The sequence below is a fragment of the Gopherus flavomarginatus genome, chromosome 7 (assembly GCF_025201925.1).
Source record: "Gopherus flavomarginatus isolate rGopFla2 chromosome 7, rGopFla2.mat.asm, whole genome shotgun sequence".
Taxonomy (NCBI): domain Eukaryota; kingdom Metazoa; phylum Chordata; order Testudines; family Testudinidae; genus Gopherus; species Gopherus flavomarginatus.
This window is the reverse complement of record NC_066623.1, coordinates 99,476,311-99,495,076: the sequence shown is the minus strand read 5'-3', so window position 1 is coordinate 99,495,076 and position 18,766 is coordinate 99,476,311. Positions and strand designations below refer to the sequence as shown.

Here is an 18,766-nt window from a genome sequence, read left to right as displayed (position 1 = left end):
TAGTTTTTTAATTTAAAATAAACAAGGAACAATGACATCTCACACACACACACCCCTTCTTACCTTTATAACCAGAAAGACATCCTGAGAGGGATAAGTAATAGAAAAGATGGCTGATCTGGCCAGAGTAGTAATGGCAGCAGGTGGGACATGAGGACGCAGCATTCCTTTCATTTGTTCAGAGTTTAAATCAAAGTAGAAGTTCTCTGAAATCTAAGGGAGATGTTAGCTAGCTCTAGATGTTTGTTACACTTTATAGTGAACTCTTCAGAAACACCCCCAGCAATTTCAAAACATTCCTGAAAAAGACTGCACAATGGCCCCTGTTGATATCACTTATTTAGCAAACAACAGTACCAAGCCGCATTGTCTCAAGTCCAAAATCATCAGTTTCATAAAGGCAGACAATAGGGGGGAAAGCAAAGCAGAAAGAAAAGAAAAATGTAAGTTATTTATAAAACCTACTGTACCTCTCTCAAATATGATTCAGATCCCTTGATTAACTATTACAACAGTTTCAAAGTGTCAGAGAAGGAAATTATCTATAAGAGTAGTTTCCCCAGGCTAGGATGAAACACAAAAATAGCATGGCACGGGGCTGAGTAACCTTAATACATTGAAACATTCCACAGATACCAAATACTAGTGACTGTAGTAAGATTCCAATGCCAAAAAGGAGTAACATGCCATTATCAACAGCAGAGGTCACTAAAGCCACTTCAAGAACATACCACATGTAAGAAAATGACTGAAATCATAAGATGATCAAAACTGGCCTGTGAAATGTGACTAAAAAATTAAGCCAAGTTCACAAAGTCGACCTACTCACATTTAAAAGACTATCTGAGATATTCAAGCATTGAAGTGACAGTGTCAAAATAAGACATACTTTATTTTTAAAAATATCTTTACCTTGTTACTAACAATATCTTGGATTATGAAAACCAAAAGAATTTTCAAAATCTAGCTTACTTCTCATTACTTACACTCCATTCACTTTGCATTTCACTCAACTTAACTACAAAAACAGACTGGTCAGTTTAGTTTCTAGTCAGTTTCCTATTCTCATGCACTAGCAAAATGTTATTTGGATTGACAACATGCCAGGGCAATGTTTGAATCACTCAAAAAAAAAAGGGGAGGGGGGTTAAAAAATATATATATATATATATTTTTTTTTTAAATCATTTTTTAGTTTAATTTTTCCATTCATACATTTTGAACTTGAAACTAGCTAACAGTGTCCCTTTACAGGTATTCAGATTTAAGTTGCTTGCATATTTTTAGAAAATCATGTCTGTTTGAACTGATGTGTCATTAAAGACAGAGAGAATGAACCTTTTTGAAATTTCTGTAATACCTTAACTTGGATCCTGAGCCTGCAAAATGTACATGTTTAAATACATGAGTAGTGCAACTGAAACCTATACTTTACTATACTTCCTATCATAAGTAGTCCCATTGGCTTCATGGTAGGAAGTATTTGCAGGATTAGGGCCTTCAACCGTAAGTTGTTTGGACACATACCTTTAATGCCCCATACACAAACATGTCACCGTGTAAGTAAAAAATAACTACATACCTTTTTCTTTTCTTTAACATCATACAAAGCCAAACTTGCAAAAATGGGTTCAATTTCAATTTCAAATCTTTAAGGGAAGAGACAAATAAATAAATTGATTTGACTTGAGTTTGACTCAAAACCAAAAACCTTGCAGGGTCCTAGAACCCAGGCTCCAGCTAGGGCCCGGAAGTCTACACAGCAATGAAACAGCTCCACAGTCCAAGCTGCAAGTTTTTCTTTGCTGTGGAGACATACCCAAAAAGGACCAGAATCTTATTACAGAAATCTTTCACATGAAAACAAATTCTGCAGACACTCATGGGGCTACCAAAAAAGTGTTACTAGACAGGCGCCAGCATTAGCTCAGTCTGACTACTGGATATATGAAACTTAATAGTATCCTTTTTTGTCGGGCTTCTCTCTCTCTCTCTCTCTCTCTCTCTTCCTCAGTTACCATTTCAGGAAAAAATACACAAGTGGCATCTGAAACAGCTGTCAGCAGGCAATGAAAACTAGACTATTTCTTCTTTCCTAGGAGCAACTGATAAGGGAAGAATTCCAGGGGCTGATCCTGGTCTCGTTGATTGGCAGTGGTGTAGGATCAGAATCCTAAACTCAAGATATTTATTTGGTTATCTTCTACTGGTGTTATTGGAAGCTAAGGAAAGCAGTTTAGTGGTTTTCTCGAAGAAAAGCAATGATTAACTGATATAGCTGGACCAATGGAAATGGAGGAACCTTAGCTTCTGTGATGAGAATTCACTGTACACCTAGACATAATCAAAACAGCTCATTGACAATGTCAAGCTCTTTTGAAAGTGACACTGTCACTTTCCAATACTAGTTATCAGGAATGTCCCTGACTTTCCTGAAAGAGGAACTGTTAGAAGTAAGATCTTGGGTTTTGGTTTCTGTGTTTTGGTTTCCAATTACTGTTGACAACTAAATAAACAGAAATCTTCTTTAAAAAAATGTTAAGTGCAGTTCCTATATACAGCAAAAATAGATAATTACAAGGATAAAAATCAAAGGGACGAGGTTTACTCTTCATTAGAAGGACATCCGGGAACAGGGCTGTATATTCCCAAAGAGGAATATTCTCAAAAGACTAAATATAGCACAGTAGAGGTACCACATAGAGCTGTATCGACAGTCTAATAACCCTTTACCCTTTAGATAGAGGGAAGCAGGGCTAGCTTATTTGCTGGCTCCTATCTGGCTTGATGCATAGTTTGCAATGCTTGCCTTTTGGTTTGCGTTTCTGAAGAGTGTGATCAGACTGAATGCTGACTTTGTTTCAAAGTATGAAATCAGCCCAAAGACTTTTATTGGTATCACAGCATATTATAATACCAGTTTGATGTTCGAGACACACTTTGAAACACTATCCCTTCTAATTAGCACAGACTAGAATTGTGCCCTTCCCAGGAAATAACCCACCTGGCCTTCCCAGCCTGCCTACAAAAAACACACAAAAATAGTCCAATCATCTATTGCTTGCACAGTAAAGATGGATATTTTAGAGTCAAATTCTGTCTCTGGTTGAACACACGGGCTGTAAAAAGAATCTGGCCCTGTTGGGATCTCTTTCATGCTGGGGAAAACTTTCAAATAGAAATTATTCTATCATTTATTCTTTGTATAGCTTTTCTTGCCACGCTTGCATATTATCAAAAGATAATTTTTTCTAAAGACATATGGTTGGAGCAGGAGACTGGGACTCAGAACATTTAACCTAGAATTGGTAGAATTTCTTACTCTCAACCATTTTCATCTGAAAAAATTTCCAATTTTCATTGGAAACATTTTTGGCTAAATTTCCTGACCAGCTCTATGGCTGATTAGAAAACTAAAAACAATTTTTCTAAGAATTTGCATCTATTTTTTTTTAAACTCTTGGCATCTGAATTTTTTTCTTCCATGAGAATTTGCCACCTACATCTCTTATTCCCTGATCCAGCTCTGACTGAACATGTGGTCTTGGACAAGTCACTTAATTTCTCTGGGCTGATAACCTCCCATCTGTAAAATAGAGGAAAATAGTACCTACCTTATGGTAGTTTATATTTGTAAATATATAATATGTAATATATACCATCTTTTATTACAGATTGTATTATATGATATTATTATAATATATATTATTATATATATTATATTATTATATTTGATGGCATCTTTGAAATCCCTGGATTAAAGAGTCTAACAAAGTGCAAAAAAATAATCATCGGTGTCCATCTTTCATCAGAGGTGTCATGATATTCCATTGATGAAATTACATTCATTCCAATGACAAGTTTGATGCTACTATTCAGAGTTATGACTTTGCTGTATGGCCAAGCAGTCAAGGCAGTTGAGCATTCACAACACAAATATGTGAAAAATAATTGGCAAGGAAACAGAGCAAATGACTGTTCAAGTTAGTTACTGCTATGTAATTGTTCACTTATCTAGTTAGACCCAGTGTGCCATTTCAGAACCTGTCTGATTCGCTGGGGTATATGCTTTTGAAATGAACGAATGGTCCGAAGAGCAAAGGCATATTTTAGTAGATAAGCAGCAATTTGGATTCTGGTATCAGAGAGCAGCATGGTGCTCTTAAGGGCTAGTCCTACAAAGTGCTGAGCATCTCTTGGGAGACCTAAGTAGCCTCAGCTCCTAGTGAAAGGAATGATGACCAAGTGGCTAGGGCACTAACCTGGGATTGAGAAAAAACTGGGTTCAAGTCCCTGTTCTGTCACAGACTTCCTTTGACACCTTGGGCAAGTCATTTAGTCTCTCTGTGCCTCAGTTCCTCCTCTGTAAAATGGGGTGTCAAGCTTAATATGTTAAAAGATTCGGAAGCACTCACATACCACAGTACTGAGAGCTATATAAACAGAATGAGGCAAATGGGGATGGAGCATGTTCAGCAGCTCATGGGTGACACATAGCACCTTGCAGGAAAAAGTCCCTAAAGCTCCATATGCAGCATTGTTTCTCTGTAAGAATCATACAAAACATGAGCATCTGAACTTGACAGCTCTGCACTGCTCCTAACAAAGAGGAGTGGAATGTCTTGGATTGGGTCATAGGAAAGGTAATTTTCCCTACATTTGCAATAAGGTCTGTCTGGTTCAGCCTGACAATGGTCCCAGGTTACAATCCTGCTTGAGTATATTTTTAAATTGCTGTTACCCCGTCCTTCCTCATCCACCCCGTGCCTGCTGTTTGTTTGCCACCATTCATTAAATCACGTGTAGCTTTAGACAGTAAGCTCATTGGGGCAAGCCCATATGTCTCTCTCTCTACCATGAAGCAGCTAGCACAATTTTGGGTGCCATAAAAATAACAAACAGTAGCACAAAGTACAAATAATATCTGTATTAGGGGCAACAATGCTTTTGAAAGATATGCTATAAATTTACTAATATAGACAGGATAAACTTAAATAGCAGAACTCATTAATTTCTAAAATGTAATTTATTTCCACCAAATACAGCTATTTTTGGAGAGGTAGCTTCACTGCTATGGCATATTATGTTGTTCTAGCTCATGACATCACACAGTAAAATAAAAGGCTGAAATATAAGCTCATCTCTAAGGCTATATCAGGTCCCGAAGTGTTTTACCTGCAGGAGGTAAGTCCCACATATGTCTTGGTTATGATGGGCAATGTAGTCTAACTTGAGCTTTCTAACAAGAAGGCTTGATCTAACTGAGGACACAGAAGAGGAATACAGCAATGTGGAAAATCAGTTTTGTACTTTACTTCTCTAAGGGAATAACAGTAAAATTTTACCTTGTGTTATTAGAGAAGAGTTATAGGCAATGATCCAGCTGCAGGTAACCCTATATTCAGGAGCTTCACTTCATTAAACTTGTTTAACAGGTTTCTATTTCTCTAGTTAAAGCTTGCTAAGTGTAAAAAGACTTAGCTCTTAAAGTGACACAAGTCAAGGTTGTTGAGCCTAAACCTTCACATAACCCTGCCAGTTGTCTCACACTGTAAAGCTTTATCTTAAAAATCTGCAGCAATGTTTTCATTATGATTATTTAAAAAAAACAAACCAAAAAAAGACACAACCTTTGCTACAGGGCAAAAAACAAAATGTCTGACTTACTCCAAGGCCCAATGTGACAAATCGAGCATGTGTGGGCTCCTGATAGGTGTTAGAGCACATCCACAGATTTGTCTACAATGGATGTACAGTGAGCCAGGGAAACATGAGTGTTTTCTGTTTCACACACTTACCACAAAGGTTTGACACATAAAATTGGCTGATATGAGTTCCATAATTTTGCACAACTAATGACAATACAATACATGCCTTTTTAAGCCTAAGAACAATCTTAACTGTGTCCCTTTAAGTAAGGGGTAATCAATGGAGTTACTCCCAGTAAACATTGGCATAACAGCTGAATCTGACCCTATATTAAAATAATACTTACTTAAGAGACAAACACTTCACAAGAAGCCTCTGACCAAAATGTTCTTTGGGTACTTCTGGGACACAAAGCCGTTCAATAGGCTCCTCCTGGAATTTGTCACAGAAGCAGTCATTTACACACGGGTCATTGCTACACTCCAATTGTATCATTAAAAAGCTAACCCAGGTTCAGATTTTTTTCTTCTAAGACATAAATAAGAGCTAAGGGATTTAATTTAGGGTATCTACATAATAGGGGACTGGAGATCTATAAAGAAAAAAGGTCTTTGGAAAGTAATATCCTTGGCTAGTTCACGTGCTCAAAACGTATGCTACTTGAGGTAAACTGGAATACAGTTTTATGGAAATTAAATTGAGATGATCTTATTTCCTTAGTACTTTACATCCATGGTAATTTGACTTTGTCCCACATTTCCCTTATTCCCTATGTTTTCTTTCTAGACTAGTTCACTCCACGTTCACTCAAAATACCTCATCTGGCGCTGGATGCAATGCAAAAAGCTCCTTGTGTCTGTTTGACTTCCTCTGGTCATCATTTTGATGGTCAATTTCCTCATTTGGAGTTCGGTCAAGTAGGTTTGGAAGAAGAGCATCAGGAAGGGAGTTCTTCAGATCAAAAATACTGCATGCCCAGCTGCCCCGTGGAGTATCATCTATTGACATTGAACGCCTTTTAAGGTCATCCTGAGATTTAACAAATTAAATGTAATTTATAATGCAATAGGGAAGAAGTCGTATTTTTAAAACATGGCTATCAAGTAGTTTTTACATGGCAGGGTTTTCAGGCACATTACTTGTTCATCTTGGTAACTGTTGCCATCTGGAGCCTCATCCGACTCGAAGATCTGTTTCGGGAGCCCTTTTTGCCTTTCTTTCTGTTTGTCTAATGTGTTGGGATTAAATCCGGTTCCCAGTTTGTGATATCTATTCAAAACAGAATATTTAAAGTAATTTTTATCCTTCTCAACCCCATCCTCGAATAAGCATAATTGAACATATACAGTACTATCACAGCACCATTTTAAATTATAAATCACTCCCAGAAATATTTGTTTGTCATCCTTAACAGTAAGCTTGTAATGATGTGGTGTTGTTGTGTGGAAGACCCAGGTTTATTTCCCGTTCTCAGTCACTTCTTGCTCTGCATTGGACTGGGAATGATTCATGTCACTGCACAGCGATATGACTCCATTAACATACAAAACAGTACTGACTAGCTTTGAAAGGAAATCCCGTGTAGACCCAAATAACCTGGGTGGAAAATATGGTGATTGTAAAGCTGGACCTAAAGGTGGAGTGGGTTAAACTGGCTAAAAATGTGGGGATGAACAGCCTTTGGGGTTCTGTTGAGGACACAGATAACCAGGCTAGGGAAAACATGGATATCTTGAAAGCTATGGGCCAAATTCAGGTCTGATCCTATGAAGTGCTGAGTAATATGATATGTGACCTCAAATTCCAATGAAATTTGAATAATACTGGCCCTGGTACTATTATGATTTATCAGTCAGCTAGACAGTGTTTTATCTGGATTATCTGAATGTGCAAAGCAAAGACTCAAAAATATTACATTTCAATCACTGCTTAGCTGATAAAAGTAAAATTTGTTTTAATCATAGATTCATGCAACGCTTTTCAGGATAGCTGCCTCCAGGGTAGGGTAGCAAATTATTGCAAAGATCAGCATTAAGAAAACCTATTGTTTTCTCAGACAATTAAAGAAAATGGGTTTACTATTTCCAGCACAATTAGAGCACTCACTCAAGAGAACCAAGTGCCCACCAAACGCGCTGGGCACAGAAAACTGCTAACAAAGATATTGGAATAAGCGATTTCTCCCCAGTTATGTTCTGCAGGATCAGAGGGGAGACATGTCAGAAGCCCCTTTTTATAGCATCCTGCTAATCTAGATAAGAAGGGCTGGATTTAGTTCCAACCAAAGCTAGTCAATGCCACTCTAACCACTGACCTGAAGGGACTGCTTATGAGCAAGTCTGTTACTGCCCCTCTTCATGTACAGCAAGCTGCCCCTGCAGCAGTCACAATCCTGACAACCCATAGAGCAAGTGACCATACTTTGGGATTTAAACTTGGTCCTTCCCAATTAAGCAGTCAGACTCATCTGCTTCACACACAACCCTGCAGTTCTTAGTCAGAAAAGACACCTGCTGTCTCCCACCAGTGTTTCATCTGCACTGTAGGGACTGCACTGAGGGGTCAATCTGCAAGATTCCTATCAGTTCCTGGAGGTGCAGAGCACCCTCAATTGCTAAGGGGAACTGGGAGCACTCAGCACTTCCAGGAGCTGCTCCACACTTGTAGGATCAGGCCCTTAATGTGGGCAGCCGCCCACCTTCCGAGGCCCCATCACCACTTTGCTCCATGTTACCTCCAGCAGTTGGTGGCTAGTATTCATCAGCTGGACCACAATCCGGGAGGGTAATTTTGTCTGTGCTACTGCTGGTCTCAAAGGGCTCAGTGATGCCTCTAGCAAGACTGAGTTGTGCCGAGGAGGGGGAGGAGGCCCACCACTTCCCCAGCCGAGGTTGGAGACGTTATGCCTTTGAAAGACACAATGTCTCTTGGGCACTCGGCATGCTAATCTGTACAGGGAGCGCGCTCCTCAGGGCAGCTACCTTGGTCCACAGGGGGGGAGTGAGAGCCAAGCCTCATCCTCACCCCAAACAGACACACCTAATTTTGTGCTACTAACCTCCAGTGGCTATGTCTATTCAGCACACTCAGTGTTGGGAGTCAGACTTGCTTGCTCCCTGTATGAGTGCGGTAGTACTCATTTACACTCATTACCGCTCTGGCGCACCCACATGGAGGGCAGCATTTAGACAAGCGCATTTGGAAACAATGAAAACCTTTGTTAAATTTAGTGATGAGTGTCTGCTGGCTATGTGGGTTATGCTGCCGGAGACTAGACTATTTGCTTACAAACACTGTGAGTTAACAATATTGATTTGCATAAATTAATCAACTTATGCACAGGCTCTGAACAGTTAAATCAAAGCATTATGTGAATGTTGGTAGAGTTTAAATATTACTGAGCATTTTTAAAGTAATGTACAACTGCAAAACCTCTTTGAGCACACATGATTATTACTTTAGACACCTTTACTACGGAGATGCTCACCCATCAAAAGCATACACTAAACCTTCCTGAATCTACTTTCTTTTTGTAAGAAACTGATGCTGAGAGAGTGAGAGAGAGATATTTCAGCTACATGTTTATATTCCCTCATTTTTTCCTTCCGTCCAATACGAAAAGGAAGTTATCACTGATGATAATGGTCTAAACTTTCAAAAGTGACTAATGGATTTTTGGTGCTTCAGACTCTGGGCATGGAACATCAGATACCTTAGAAGGGCCTGATTTTCAGAACATGTGGAGCATCCACTTCACTTGGTTTAGGAAGCCAATATGGAGAGGCACCCAAAATCCTAGTCACTTTTGAAATGTAGGACTGTAGTTATTATCTAGCTTGCTCATACCAGAATCCACCTTGAAAGATCAAGACATTAAATCAAAAAGATAGCTATCACATTGTAACTTACTTTCTGTTCACAATTGCCCAATCTTCTGTGTAACTTCTTACACAATCCCTCACATGAGGGTCCATTTCACTGTAAAAGAATAAGATAATCTCTTCAAATCACAAAAACTTGATTTTTCTAATGACATATTGACTTTTCACTTCATAATATATTAAAATACAACCTTTTTCATACATCTGGAAGAAGTTATTACAAAAGAAATATTTGGCCACCACCTCGCAATCACTTATACCCCAAGCAGCTCCTTTGAACTCAATGGGGTCCACTTCCATATGAAAAGATACATGTGTTTGCAGGTCACGCCTGCAATTTTCTGCACCTTACCTCTCTTCGGGTACAGCTGACACAAGAGTCCTACATTCTCGAGGACTATACACAACTTCAATATCATCTGGAGGAAATTCAAGCAAGTCCCTCAAAGGACCGGAATCCATTGTAAGCGGATGAGTAATAAGGTAATCTTCCAAATCCACTGGATCCACAGCTTCCGTAAGTGGAACCTAAGAGAAGCCAAGCCACAGGAGAGCTTTTAATGAGAAAAATCAAAAGCATGTCTTATTTTCTACTGCACTTTTAATATATGGAGATATACCTATCTCATAGAACTGGAAGGGACCCTGAAGGGTCATGGAGTCCAGCCCCCTGCCTTCACTAGCAGGACCAAGAGCTGATTTTGCCCCAGATCCCTAAGTGGCCCTCTCAAGAATGGAACTCACAACCCTGGGTTTAGCAGGCCAATGCTCAAACCACTGAGCGATCCCTCCCTCAGACTGACCTTCCAACTAAAACAGCAGCTTGCCCTATTGCCAGATTGCAGTTAGTCTTAACCAACATACAGTATGAAGCTAATTTTCACACCTCCTGGTATGTATATTATGCTAATCATTATAGTATCACTGACATTGCTTCTACCACATTTTCAGTAAGAGCTGGAAATTCATTAGTTTAACTCAAAAGTAAATCTCACATTTTATTACTGGTGGTCTGTCACTTTCTCTTTGATTACTGACAAATCTGGACTAACCACCAAAGGTCACTCTCTGTCTCAAGGGACACACAGAACTCATTTACCCTGGGGAATGCAAATACAGTAGCTAAATCAGTATAAACTGTGAAGAGAACACCCCCATAAAAGCTAACACTGTCTCCATGTAAATATCTTCTCTTGGAAATGCAAAATATAATCTATTCTTCCCCCTCAAAGAGTCCCAGGGACTTATACAGAAGAATAAATTGGATTTGTTTGCTATGCACTAAATCCTGTAGTCTTTTCCCCAGCTCCCCAAAGGAGTTTTACTTGTGTAAGATCTGTAGAACTTGCCCCAACCACAGCAACATGAATGGCAGATTCCAACAAGTGGCTTGACACCATGTGATCTCCAAAATTAATAGTGTTCCATACCCCGTCACAACCAGATAGTGTAGGCCCAAAAATGTGCCTGACCTGAAAATTGTTATAACCTGGATATGAAACGTACTCTGTATTAAAAAGAATGATTCCTCACAGATTCTCAAAATGGAAAAGTCTCCAAAATGAAAGCTACCTGCCTCTGTTGGTCTATTCTGCACTATATCCTGTTCTGTATAGGTTCTTATACCACACCTATCATCATAGTACCTGAGTGCCTTCCAGCAGTGCACACCAACTAGTTTTTTTTAATGCATATGCAAACCCCACCTGGCTAAGGGTTTTTGGGGGTGGGGGACACAAGCTGGACCCACTGTCAACACCCACAGAGTATGTCTACACTGCAATGTAAGCCCAGGCTCAGACTCAGGCTTCAGCCTAAACCCCTCTTCCATCTTCGACTCAGGCTCAGACACAGGGTCCTCGAACCACATGAGGATGGAGGGTTTGAGCTCAAGTCAAACTGAGACCCAGGGCTCAAGCACTATTGCTTTGCAATGTAGCCACCCTTCCCCAGACTCAGGTCCTGGGAGTCCACCAAAAGTATCCCTCAATCCCATGGGCCAACTTCCTCTGTCCTCAAGAATCACCAAGCGACTTAACAGAAATGGAAGCAAGTCCCCCTTTCTGTAGTGCAGCAGCTCAGCAAGTCAGCGTTCAATTCTTCCTTTTTTTTCCTAACCGCTGAGCTGCAAACACACCTTTGGAGAACCTTCTGTGTTTGCAATGGAGATTGACCAGAAGCAGTCCTCTGTAAAGCACCCTGCTTCACGGTTGCGGGTGCACAGCCAGATTGTGGTTAATCTCAGGTGCGAGGCCAGCAAAACAGTGGACAGCAGTAAGAGTACCAGGAATGACCATGCATACCAGCCAATAGCAAAGAAGTTGGCAGTGTTGGGAATTTACTGGACTGGTAACCAGTACAGGGAACAAATTAAGCAGCTCAGGACCAGTACCAGAAAATCAGGGACCAGAACTGTACCTTGGGCAAATCACAGACATCATGCCCATTTTATGAGGCATTTGACCAGGTGCTGGGCAGTACACTGAGCATAGAGCCAACGGTGCTGCATGATGACCTGGTTAGCAAGGATGGCGATTTGCCAGGCCCAGAATCCAGCATGGGAACTGATAGGAGCCAGCAGCAGGTGCCGAATGAAGTTGGTGAAGTGACTCTGCTGCTGACACCAGTCCCAGAGGAAGCTTTGCCACAGGAGCAGCTGCAGCGTATCCCAGGGCTGTACTCTGAGCCACTTTTTGACGCTCTCCTCTGTGTGCCTCCTCGCCCCGCTTCAAGAAACAGCCCACTGTGGAACTGGCATCAGAAACAGAAGCTGCCCCAGAGCCTGGTATGTTTATTAATACAGAAATGGGAGAGGTCTCCATTCGATGAACCAATGCAAAAGTTATTACAAGCCCAGGCTAGCAACATATATCTGCTGATGATGGATTAATGCCAGGGCCTTGGTGTCCCCCCAGCCTACCTGTCCACTTCCATCATGTGGAATTCAAAATGGCTACTGGGAAATGCAAACAGTAAAAAAAGCCTTGAAAAGTGAATTTTTACTGGAAAGGCACAGATCTTTCCTGTTTGTTAAAAATAATAGTCTTATGTTGCCATGCCTGTAAGGACGCTACTCTGTAACCACTCAGCGGCGTAGCTCTAACATGCCGCCTGAAAACAGTGAACTGGGGGAGCCACGGACTGTGGAAATGTGTTCCATTTACAAATCTGTTTTGCAATTTTCAGAAAAATAAAAAGCAGCTGTGTTTTTTAACTTACCATTGTCTCTGCACTTCTTTCACTGTGATGAATGTGGCTGTGTACAGGGAGCTTCTGTGGTCTGAAGCAGCCCTCTATATACTGAAGTTCAGTTTTCAACAGTAACATTTCATGTCCTTGAAATTCCACAAGGATATTTTCTGCTCTGACACTAACTCTGTGTGTCTTGTCCTATTCCAAGGCCCTTTGCCCTCTACAGCCTGTAGCACTTTCACAGCTCCCCCACACTGCAGCAGAAGCCCAGGCCAATACACCTTTACAGACCGTTCCAAGAGGAAGCGTTTCCATGATGAACTTGTGGTTGAAGTTCTGAACAGGGCCAACAAGCAGGCCCAGTATCAAAGACAGAGAGACTGACAGCGAGAGGAAAGGCATGGGCAAGAGGAGAGGGGAAAGGCTCAGGCTGGCCGCGCAGCTTGAGGACATGGTTTCGGCGCAGGAGCAGGCACTTCCTGGAACAGGAATGGCAGCTAAGGGAGGATGCCAGAGCTCAGCAGAAAGAACTACTGGAGCAGCTGCTATCACCAATGGTCAAAAGAGCACTGGCTCCTGTTGCACCTACACCACAGCCTGAGTCCCCTGCATGGTACCCTGGGATGCAGTCCAGGAAAACCTTGGACAACTCCATGCCTGGGTGGTCCACGCAGTCAGACCTTATGAGCAGCTGGGCAGGGCAACTGTGTCCCATGCAGTCTTCCATACAGACCCCCGCCCCTTGGATGCCTCCACTCTCCTCACCTGGTGCCAAGCAGACAGCAAACATGGAAGGAATGGAAAGGAGAATGGGGGCCAGGGGACATGAAACAGTAGTGGCTCTGTCTTATAGATGTGTTGCATTTGTTCATGCACTTTTTTTGAGGTTCTGTTGTTACTGGTGTTTTGGTGTGGAAATGGCAGCTGGTCTGCCTGGAAAGGGGTTAATGTTGTACTTTTCTAATAATTGTTTATAAAAAGTGTACTGCTATCATTGCACCACCTCTTACAATGTGAATTTCAGATAATAAAGGTGAACACGTGATCAGGGACAATTGGGAATTTGTATACAAACACTGTTTCTCAGTACAATTAGTTACATCAATCCATACATCACTTCCTTACATCAATTCATACTGTGAATCAGCCTTCCTCTAACCCCCATGTGATAAATGGTCAGGTCATTCATAAGTATGTTACATGGCAATCAACCCCTCAAGCACTGAAACCCCTCTCAAGCAATCAATCCCTGTCCCCCACAAGCACATTCATAAAAGCTACTATTCCCCCCTCTTCCAGTGGCCCATGCAAGTCCCTAATGAGGCAATATAAAGCATCTCTAACTTCTATTGCCCGGGTGCATCCAGCTCCAGCTGTGGTAGGTGAACTTTGTGGCTGAGTGTACTGGCTCTGCTACCACTTTACCCACAGCTGATCTTCCAGCACCAAATCGGTGGCAACAGACCTGTAATAACCATGGGTAGCCAGCTTCTAGACAGCTATAGCAACTCGTTTCTGGGGCAGCATGGCTGCCCTCAGACACAAGTCTTTATGCTGGAGGGTTGGGGCAAGCTGCTCACAGAGCTCCAGAAGTGTAGTTTTCTTCATGCAAAAGCTCTGGATCCACTGCTGGTCATCCCAGGTCTGCAAGAGGATGTTGTCCCCCAAACCATGCTTATGGTCTACATAAGCATTGGTTTATGTAGGGGGCATCAGCAGATATACCAAGTGTATCTATTTAACACTTGTGCAAGTGGCTACATGTGGCATAGCTGTATGTAGTATGCTATTTGGATAATTAGGAATTCTTCCATGGACTGTATATAGCTGTACAGAAGGGTCGAGCTATTAAATAACTGACTAAATTGGTATGTATATAATGCTGTGCATCCAAAGACCTCAAAGCACTTCATGAAGGGTGAATAAGTGTTATTTTCTCTTTTTTACACACTGGGAAATTGAGGCACAGAAAATTTAAATTACTGGGCCACGGTCACAGAATGAGTCAGTGACACAGCTGGGAATAAAACTGAGGTTTCCTGTTTCTCAGTCCAGAACTCTATCCATTGTACAATCCTGGTTCCCCTAGGCACTACTAAAATAAACCTATGTGCAGGAAGAAGAAAGGTTATTAGAGTTTCTGGTTGTTCTCAGGAGCAGCATACCAGGGGTAAAGTCAAGGTTGTTTGAATGATCATTTTATATAAACACACACACACACAAAAACAAACATTTCGGTTTAAAATGTGCTATCCTTCCTTCTGCCCTCCACCTGCACACTGGCAGTTTCAAACTTCATATACCCTAAGGTGAAGGGATGGTGAAGGGGGGAGGGATAGCTCAGTGGTTTGAGCATTGGCCTCCTAAACCCAGGGTTGTAAATTCAATTCTTGAGGGGGCCATTTAGGAATCTGGGGCAAAAATCTGTCAAGGGATTGGTCTTGTTTTGAGCAGGGGGTTGGACTAGATGACCTCCTGAGGTCCCTTCCAACCCTGATATTCTAAGGTGCACTGTCCCAGAGCACCTAACATTTGAACAAAAAGTACTACCATTAAGTTACATGTGTGCACAGCTTGACAGAGCAGCCCTTCTTTCTCATTTCCTCCCCATTTTTCTAAATTCCTCTCCCTCAAAAATTATAGCAGGGAAGAAAACATCACTGAACAGTTGCGGCTGGAGACTGGCCACACTGCACAATATATATCAGTACCATGCAGAATAACTCAAAATATGTGATATATGTAAGGATTTAGTTATGGTTGTAGGGGAGATGCATAATTTGAATTTCCTGACTTCTATGCACATAAAACCTCAACCACAGTACTCCAGTAATGTAGGTTTCTTATATTTAATAGAACAAAAAAACTACTACCCACATGATTGAAGGACTTCATCCTGAAAAGTGCCAAAGGACCTACTGGGCACCTGCCAGTACTACTGAACTCAGTGGGAACTGTGGGTGCTCCGCATGTTTCCGGACTAAGCACAAGGTTAGGCTTAACAGTTTTTCCACTATGCCTCTTCAGATGCCTTGCACCGTGAAGATGTAAATAAACATAAAAGTCAAACCCAGAAGCCTAGTATTAGTCAAACCATCTGTGCAGCCAAAAATACTGTCTAGCACCTGAGTAAACAGACCAAACATAAATTCATGGTTATAAAGAGGAACTAGTTCATGTTAGACTACTGGCAGATACACGGAAAGTGCATTGTTTTAAGCTTTAGCTATTTGTGGGGTAAAAGGTGAAGAAAGAGGAAGGAGAAGTAGAGATGAGCAAACTCATCTATACAAAATAAGCACCAACCCAAATCCCACCAGAAGTTTAACTGAACCAGGATAGACTCTTTTATGAAGTTCTTAAAAGTTCACATAACTTTTCTTTTGCATTGTTTTTTCCACTGTTACACATCTCTGCAGTCTTGGTTCTGGCCAGGAACAGAAACAATGCACAAGTGGCTGTTATCATGGTATTTTCAATTTGACCCTTAGCTGAAGCACCGCACGCCAAATGACCTTGTTTCTCCTAAGATTTCTGGACCACATATGCAGACCCAAATAGTCTGGATAATTCAGATAAGCTCTGGATGAGCATCTCAAATTTTGGTCACTTATCCAACCCAAACCTCTAAACCTTATCATCTTAGGCCACACCACTCCCACTGAGATGAAGAACCTGTTTTATCAGTCCAATAATTTGAGGCTACAGAGCTGGTTCAGTTTCAGATGACCCTGAGGAAAATTGTGATGCAACCAACAGATGACTACTGATGGCTTATCAGGACATTATTATACTTTCTTTATGACTCATCAACTCCACAGATCATCTTGGCCTACAGCTGAAGTGAGGATAAATGACAAGCACTCTGTGATAAAAATCCCATGCAACATCACATAGCCAAGTGTTTTGAAATCTTACACTGCAGTCACTCAAGAAGCAAAGGAAGAAGCCATGACGTTCAAATCAGTGGACTTTTTTCAAGCCATTAGACAGTTTGATAAATTCTCAATGTCCCCATCTGAAGAGAGAGTTGAGTATTATTCACTCCAAGACAGCAAGAAATTTTTATTGTACTTTATGGATAAGACCGTTCTAATTCAGTCTGAACTTTGGTTTCTGTGGGAACACAGCCAGTGTCTTCTCTATTTAAGTTTTGGTCAGTTCCTCTCACCGAGGATCCAAAGGCACTAGCAGATTTTTGGACAAACGCCTTCATGTTCAACCTCTCTCCTTCCTGGCTGGTAAAGTCTAATGGAGAAATAATAGGCTATTATTATAAGAGATTCAACAATTCTCTTTAGGTGGGCACAGTGCCAGCTTCTAGTAAAGAAGTGGTTAGTAGCCCTTTCCTCAAGAAGCCACATCTGGATATTGATAATCTTGCCAACAACAACAACAAAACTGAAGTTAATGGCAAAATTTCCATTACTGGTCTCTAATCTTCCTTTATCCTTTTTTAGAGACGGTGGTGTCGACACAACTCTGGCTGTCCCTGCACTTCTCAGATTTCTTTCACCCAGGTCAGTGCAAGTGCCAGAGTTCAGTAAAACTAGCAATAGAGAAGAACCAAGTAAGCGTCCACGTTGTTTCTTTGAGACCGATCAGCTGCCTTTGATAACACTGACTATGTTGTCTTGCACAGATGATCAAAATTGTACTTAAGTGTCTCCGTTCCCTTTTTCTGAAAGGACTCAGAAAGTATTGTTAGGTGACTGCTCATCTGGCCCAAGGATTCTCACATACCTTGTCATCCCCACTTCTTCAATGTGTACATGAGGCTGTTGCGGTGCTATGGGTTTCCAGTATTCAGTTGACACTTTACATCTCTGGTCTATCAGACCCAGTTGGTGAAGTTAATCAATTTACCACACTGTCTTGCTGGGACTGAGTCTTAGATGAGGTCAAACAGTCTGAAACTCAATCCAGACTGATTATGCTGGTAAAATGCAGGAACCAACCAGAAGAAATGGCAGAGTTGATAACAGTTCCCTCACTGGGGCAGACTGCCACTGTTTTGTTACTCCAGCTCAGAATCTGGGGGTCCTGTTGTTGGGTCCAAGTAGCTGCAGTGGCCTGAGGGTCCTTCTGTATGTCCAACCAGCGATGGGGCCAAGAATTTTTCTTGGCATTTACGCTTGGCCAGAAGGTTGCAAAATGTTCCCTCTGATGTGAAACTTGGCCATGAAATGAATGGCATTACAGCAGAGATGGAGACAGCCCATGAAGGGGCAGCCTTATTCAGCATGTGACCCAGTACTCATTGAAGTCAATGGAATGCTGTCCATTGATATTGACTTCAATGGGCACTGGATCAGGCCTTTATAGCTCAGGTTTTCAATACTGATGTCTCAAAATATGTACAGTGATGCCTGCCCTGAGATCCACCTACAACAGTTCACCCCATGTCTCAAGAGACCTCCAATGTTCCAGCTTGGTTTGCTTGACCCGTATTTAAAGCATATCAATTTTTGCTGATCCCTGGGATAGTTGCTCAAGACATACTTCGTTCCATTTTGATCCCTAAAGTCAAATTCTGTCATCCTTACTCACAGCAAGCAGTACCTTACTCTGCAAGTAACTCCACTGAAATTAATATGGATAAAATGCTACTCATGAACTAAGGTGCTACTTAGTGTGAGTAAAGGTGGTATAACCTGGCCCCTAAATAAGAGGTTGTACATCATATAGATAAACTGCAGCTCCTACAATGCAGATAGTACAAAAGAAATCACTCGGAGCTGGCTCTTTTCCAGCGCTGGGCCAATAAAGCCTTTATCTTCCTGAATCAAGCACATCACTTGTAAGTAAATACTCTGCATATATTTTTAATCTGCCCATACACACACACCACTTGCCTGCTTAACTAAGACACCAGTTTGATTGATTGGGTTTATATAAACTATTAACCAGTACATTGGTGTGTTTATGCCACTGAAGTTCAGACTGTCAGCACCTGCATTATAAAATCCTATTTCAAAGGTTTATAACTCTACCGCAACAGACACAGTCAAGCTTCTTTCCTTAAAGCTCCATTATTCTTCACT

At 41.3% G+C, this 18,766-nt stretch overlaps 1 protein-coding gene across 18 annotated transcripts in view; it reads right to left on the bottom strand.

The window, feature by feature from the left end:
- DOCK7 (dedicator of cytokinesis 7) overlaps positions 1 to 18,766 on the bottom strand; it is a 172,798-nt gene that overhangs the window by 103,467 nt on the left and 50,565 nt on the right. For 17 of the 18 annotated variants that reach the window (XM_050961938.1, XM_050961940.1, XM_050961941.1 and 14 more), the window contains 7 exons: positions 9,883 to 10,058; positions 9,559 to 9,627; positions 6,789 to 6,918; positions 6,466 to 6,678; positions 5,996 to 6,081; positions 1,583 to 1,649; positions 64 to 213 (listed from right to left, as the gene is read on the bottom strand). In XM_050961938.1, the coding sequence (XP_050817895.1) occupies positions 64 to 213; positions 1,583 to 1,649; positions 5,996 to 6,081; positions 6,466 to 6,678; positions 6,789 to 6,918; positions 9,559 to 9,627; positions 9,883 to 10,058 (891 nt within the window). Of the gene's footprint in view, positions 1 to 63; positions 214 to 1,582; positions 1,650 to 5,995; positions 6,082 to 6,465; positions 6,679 to 6,788; positions 6,919 to 9,558; positions 9,628 to 9,882; positions 10,059 to 18,766 lie in introns of those variants that run through there. The other variant, XM_050961955.1, reaches the window with a different exon arrangement.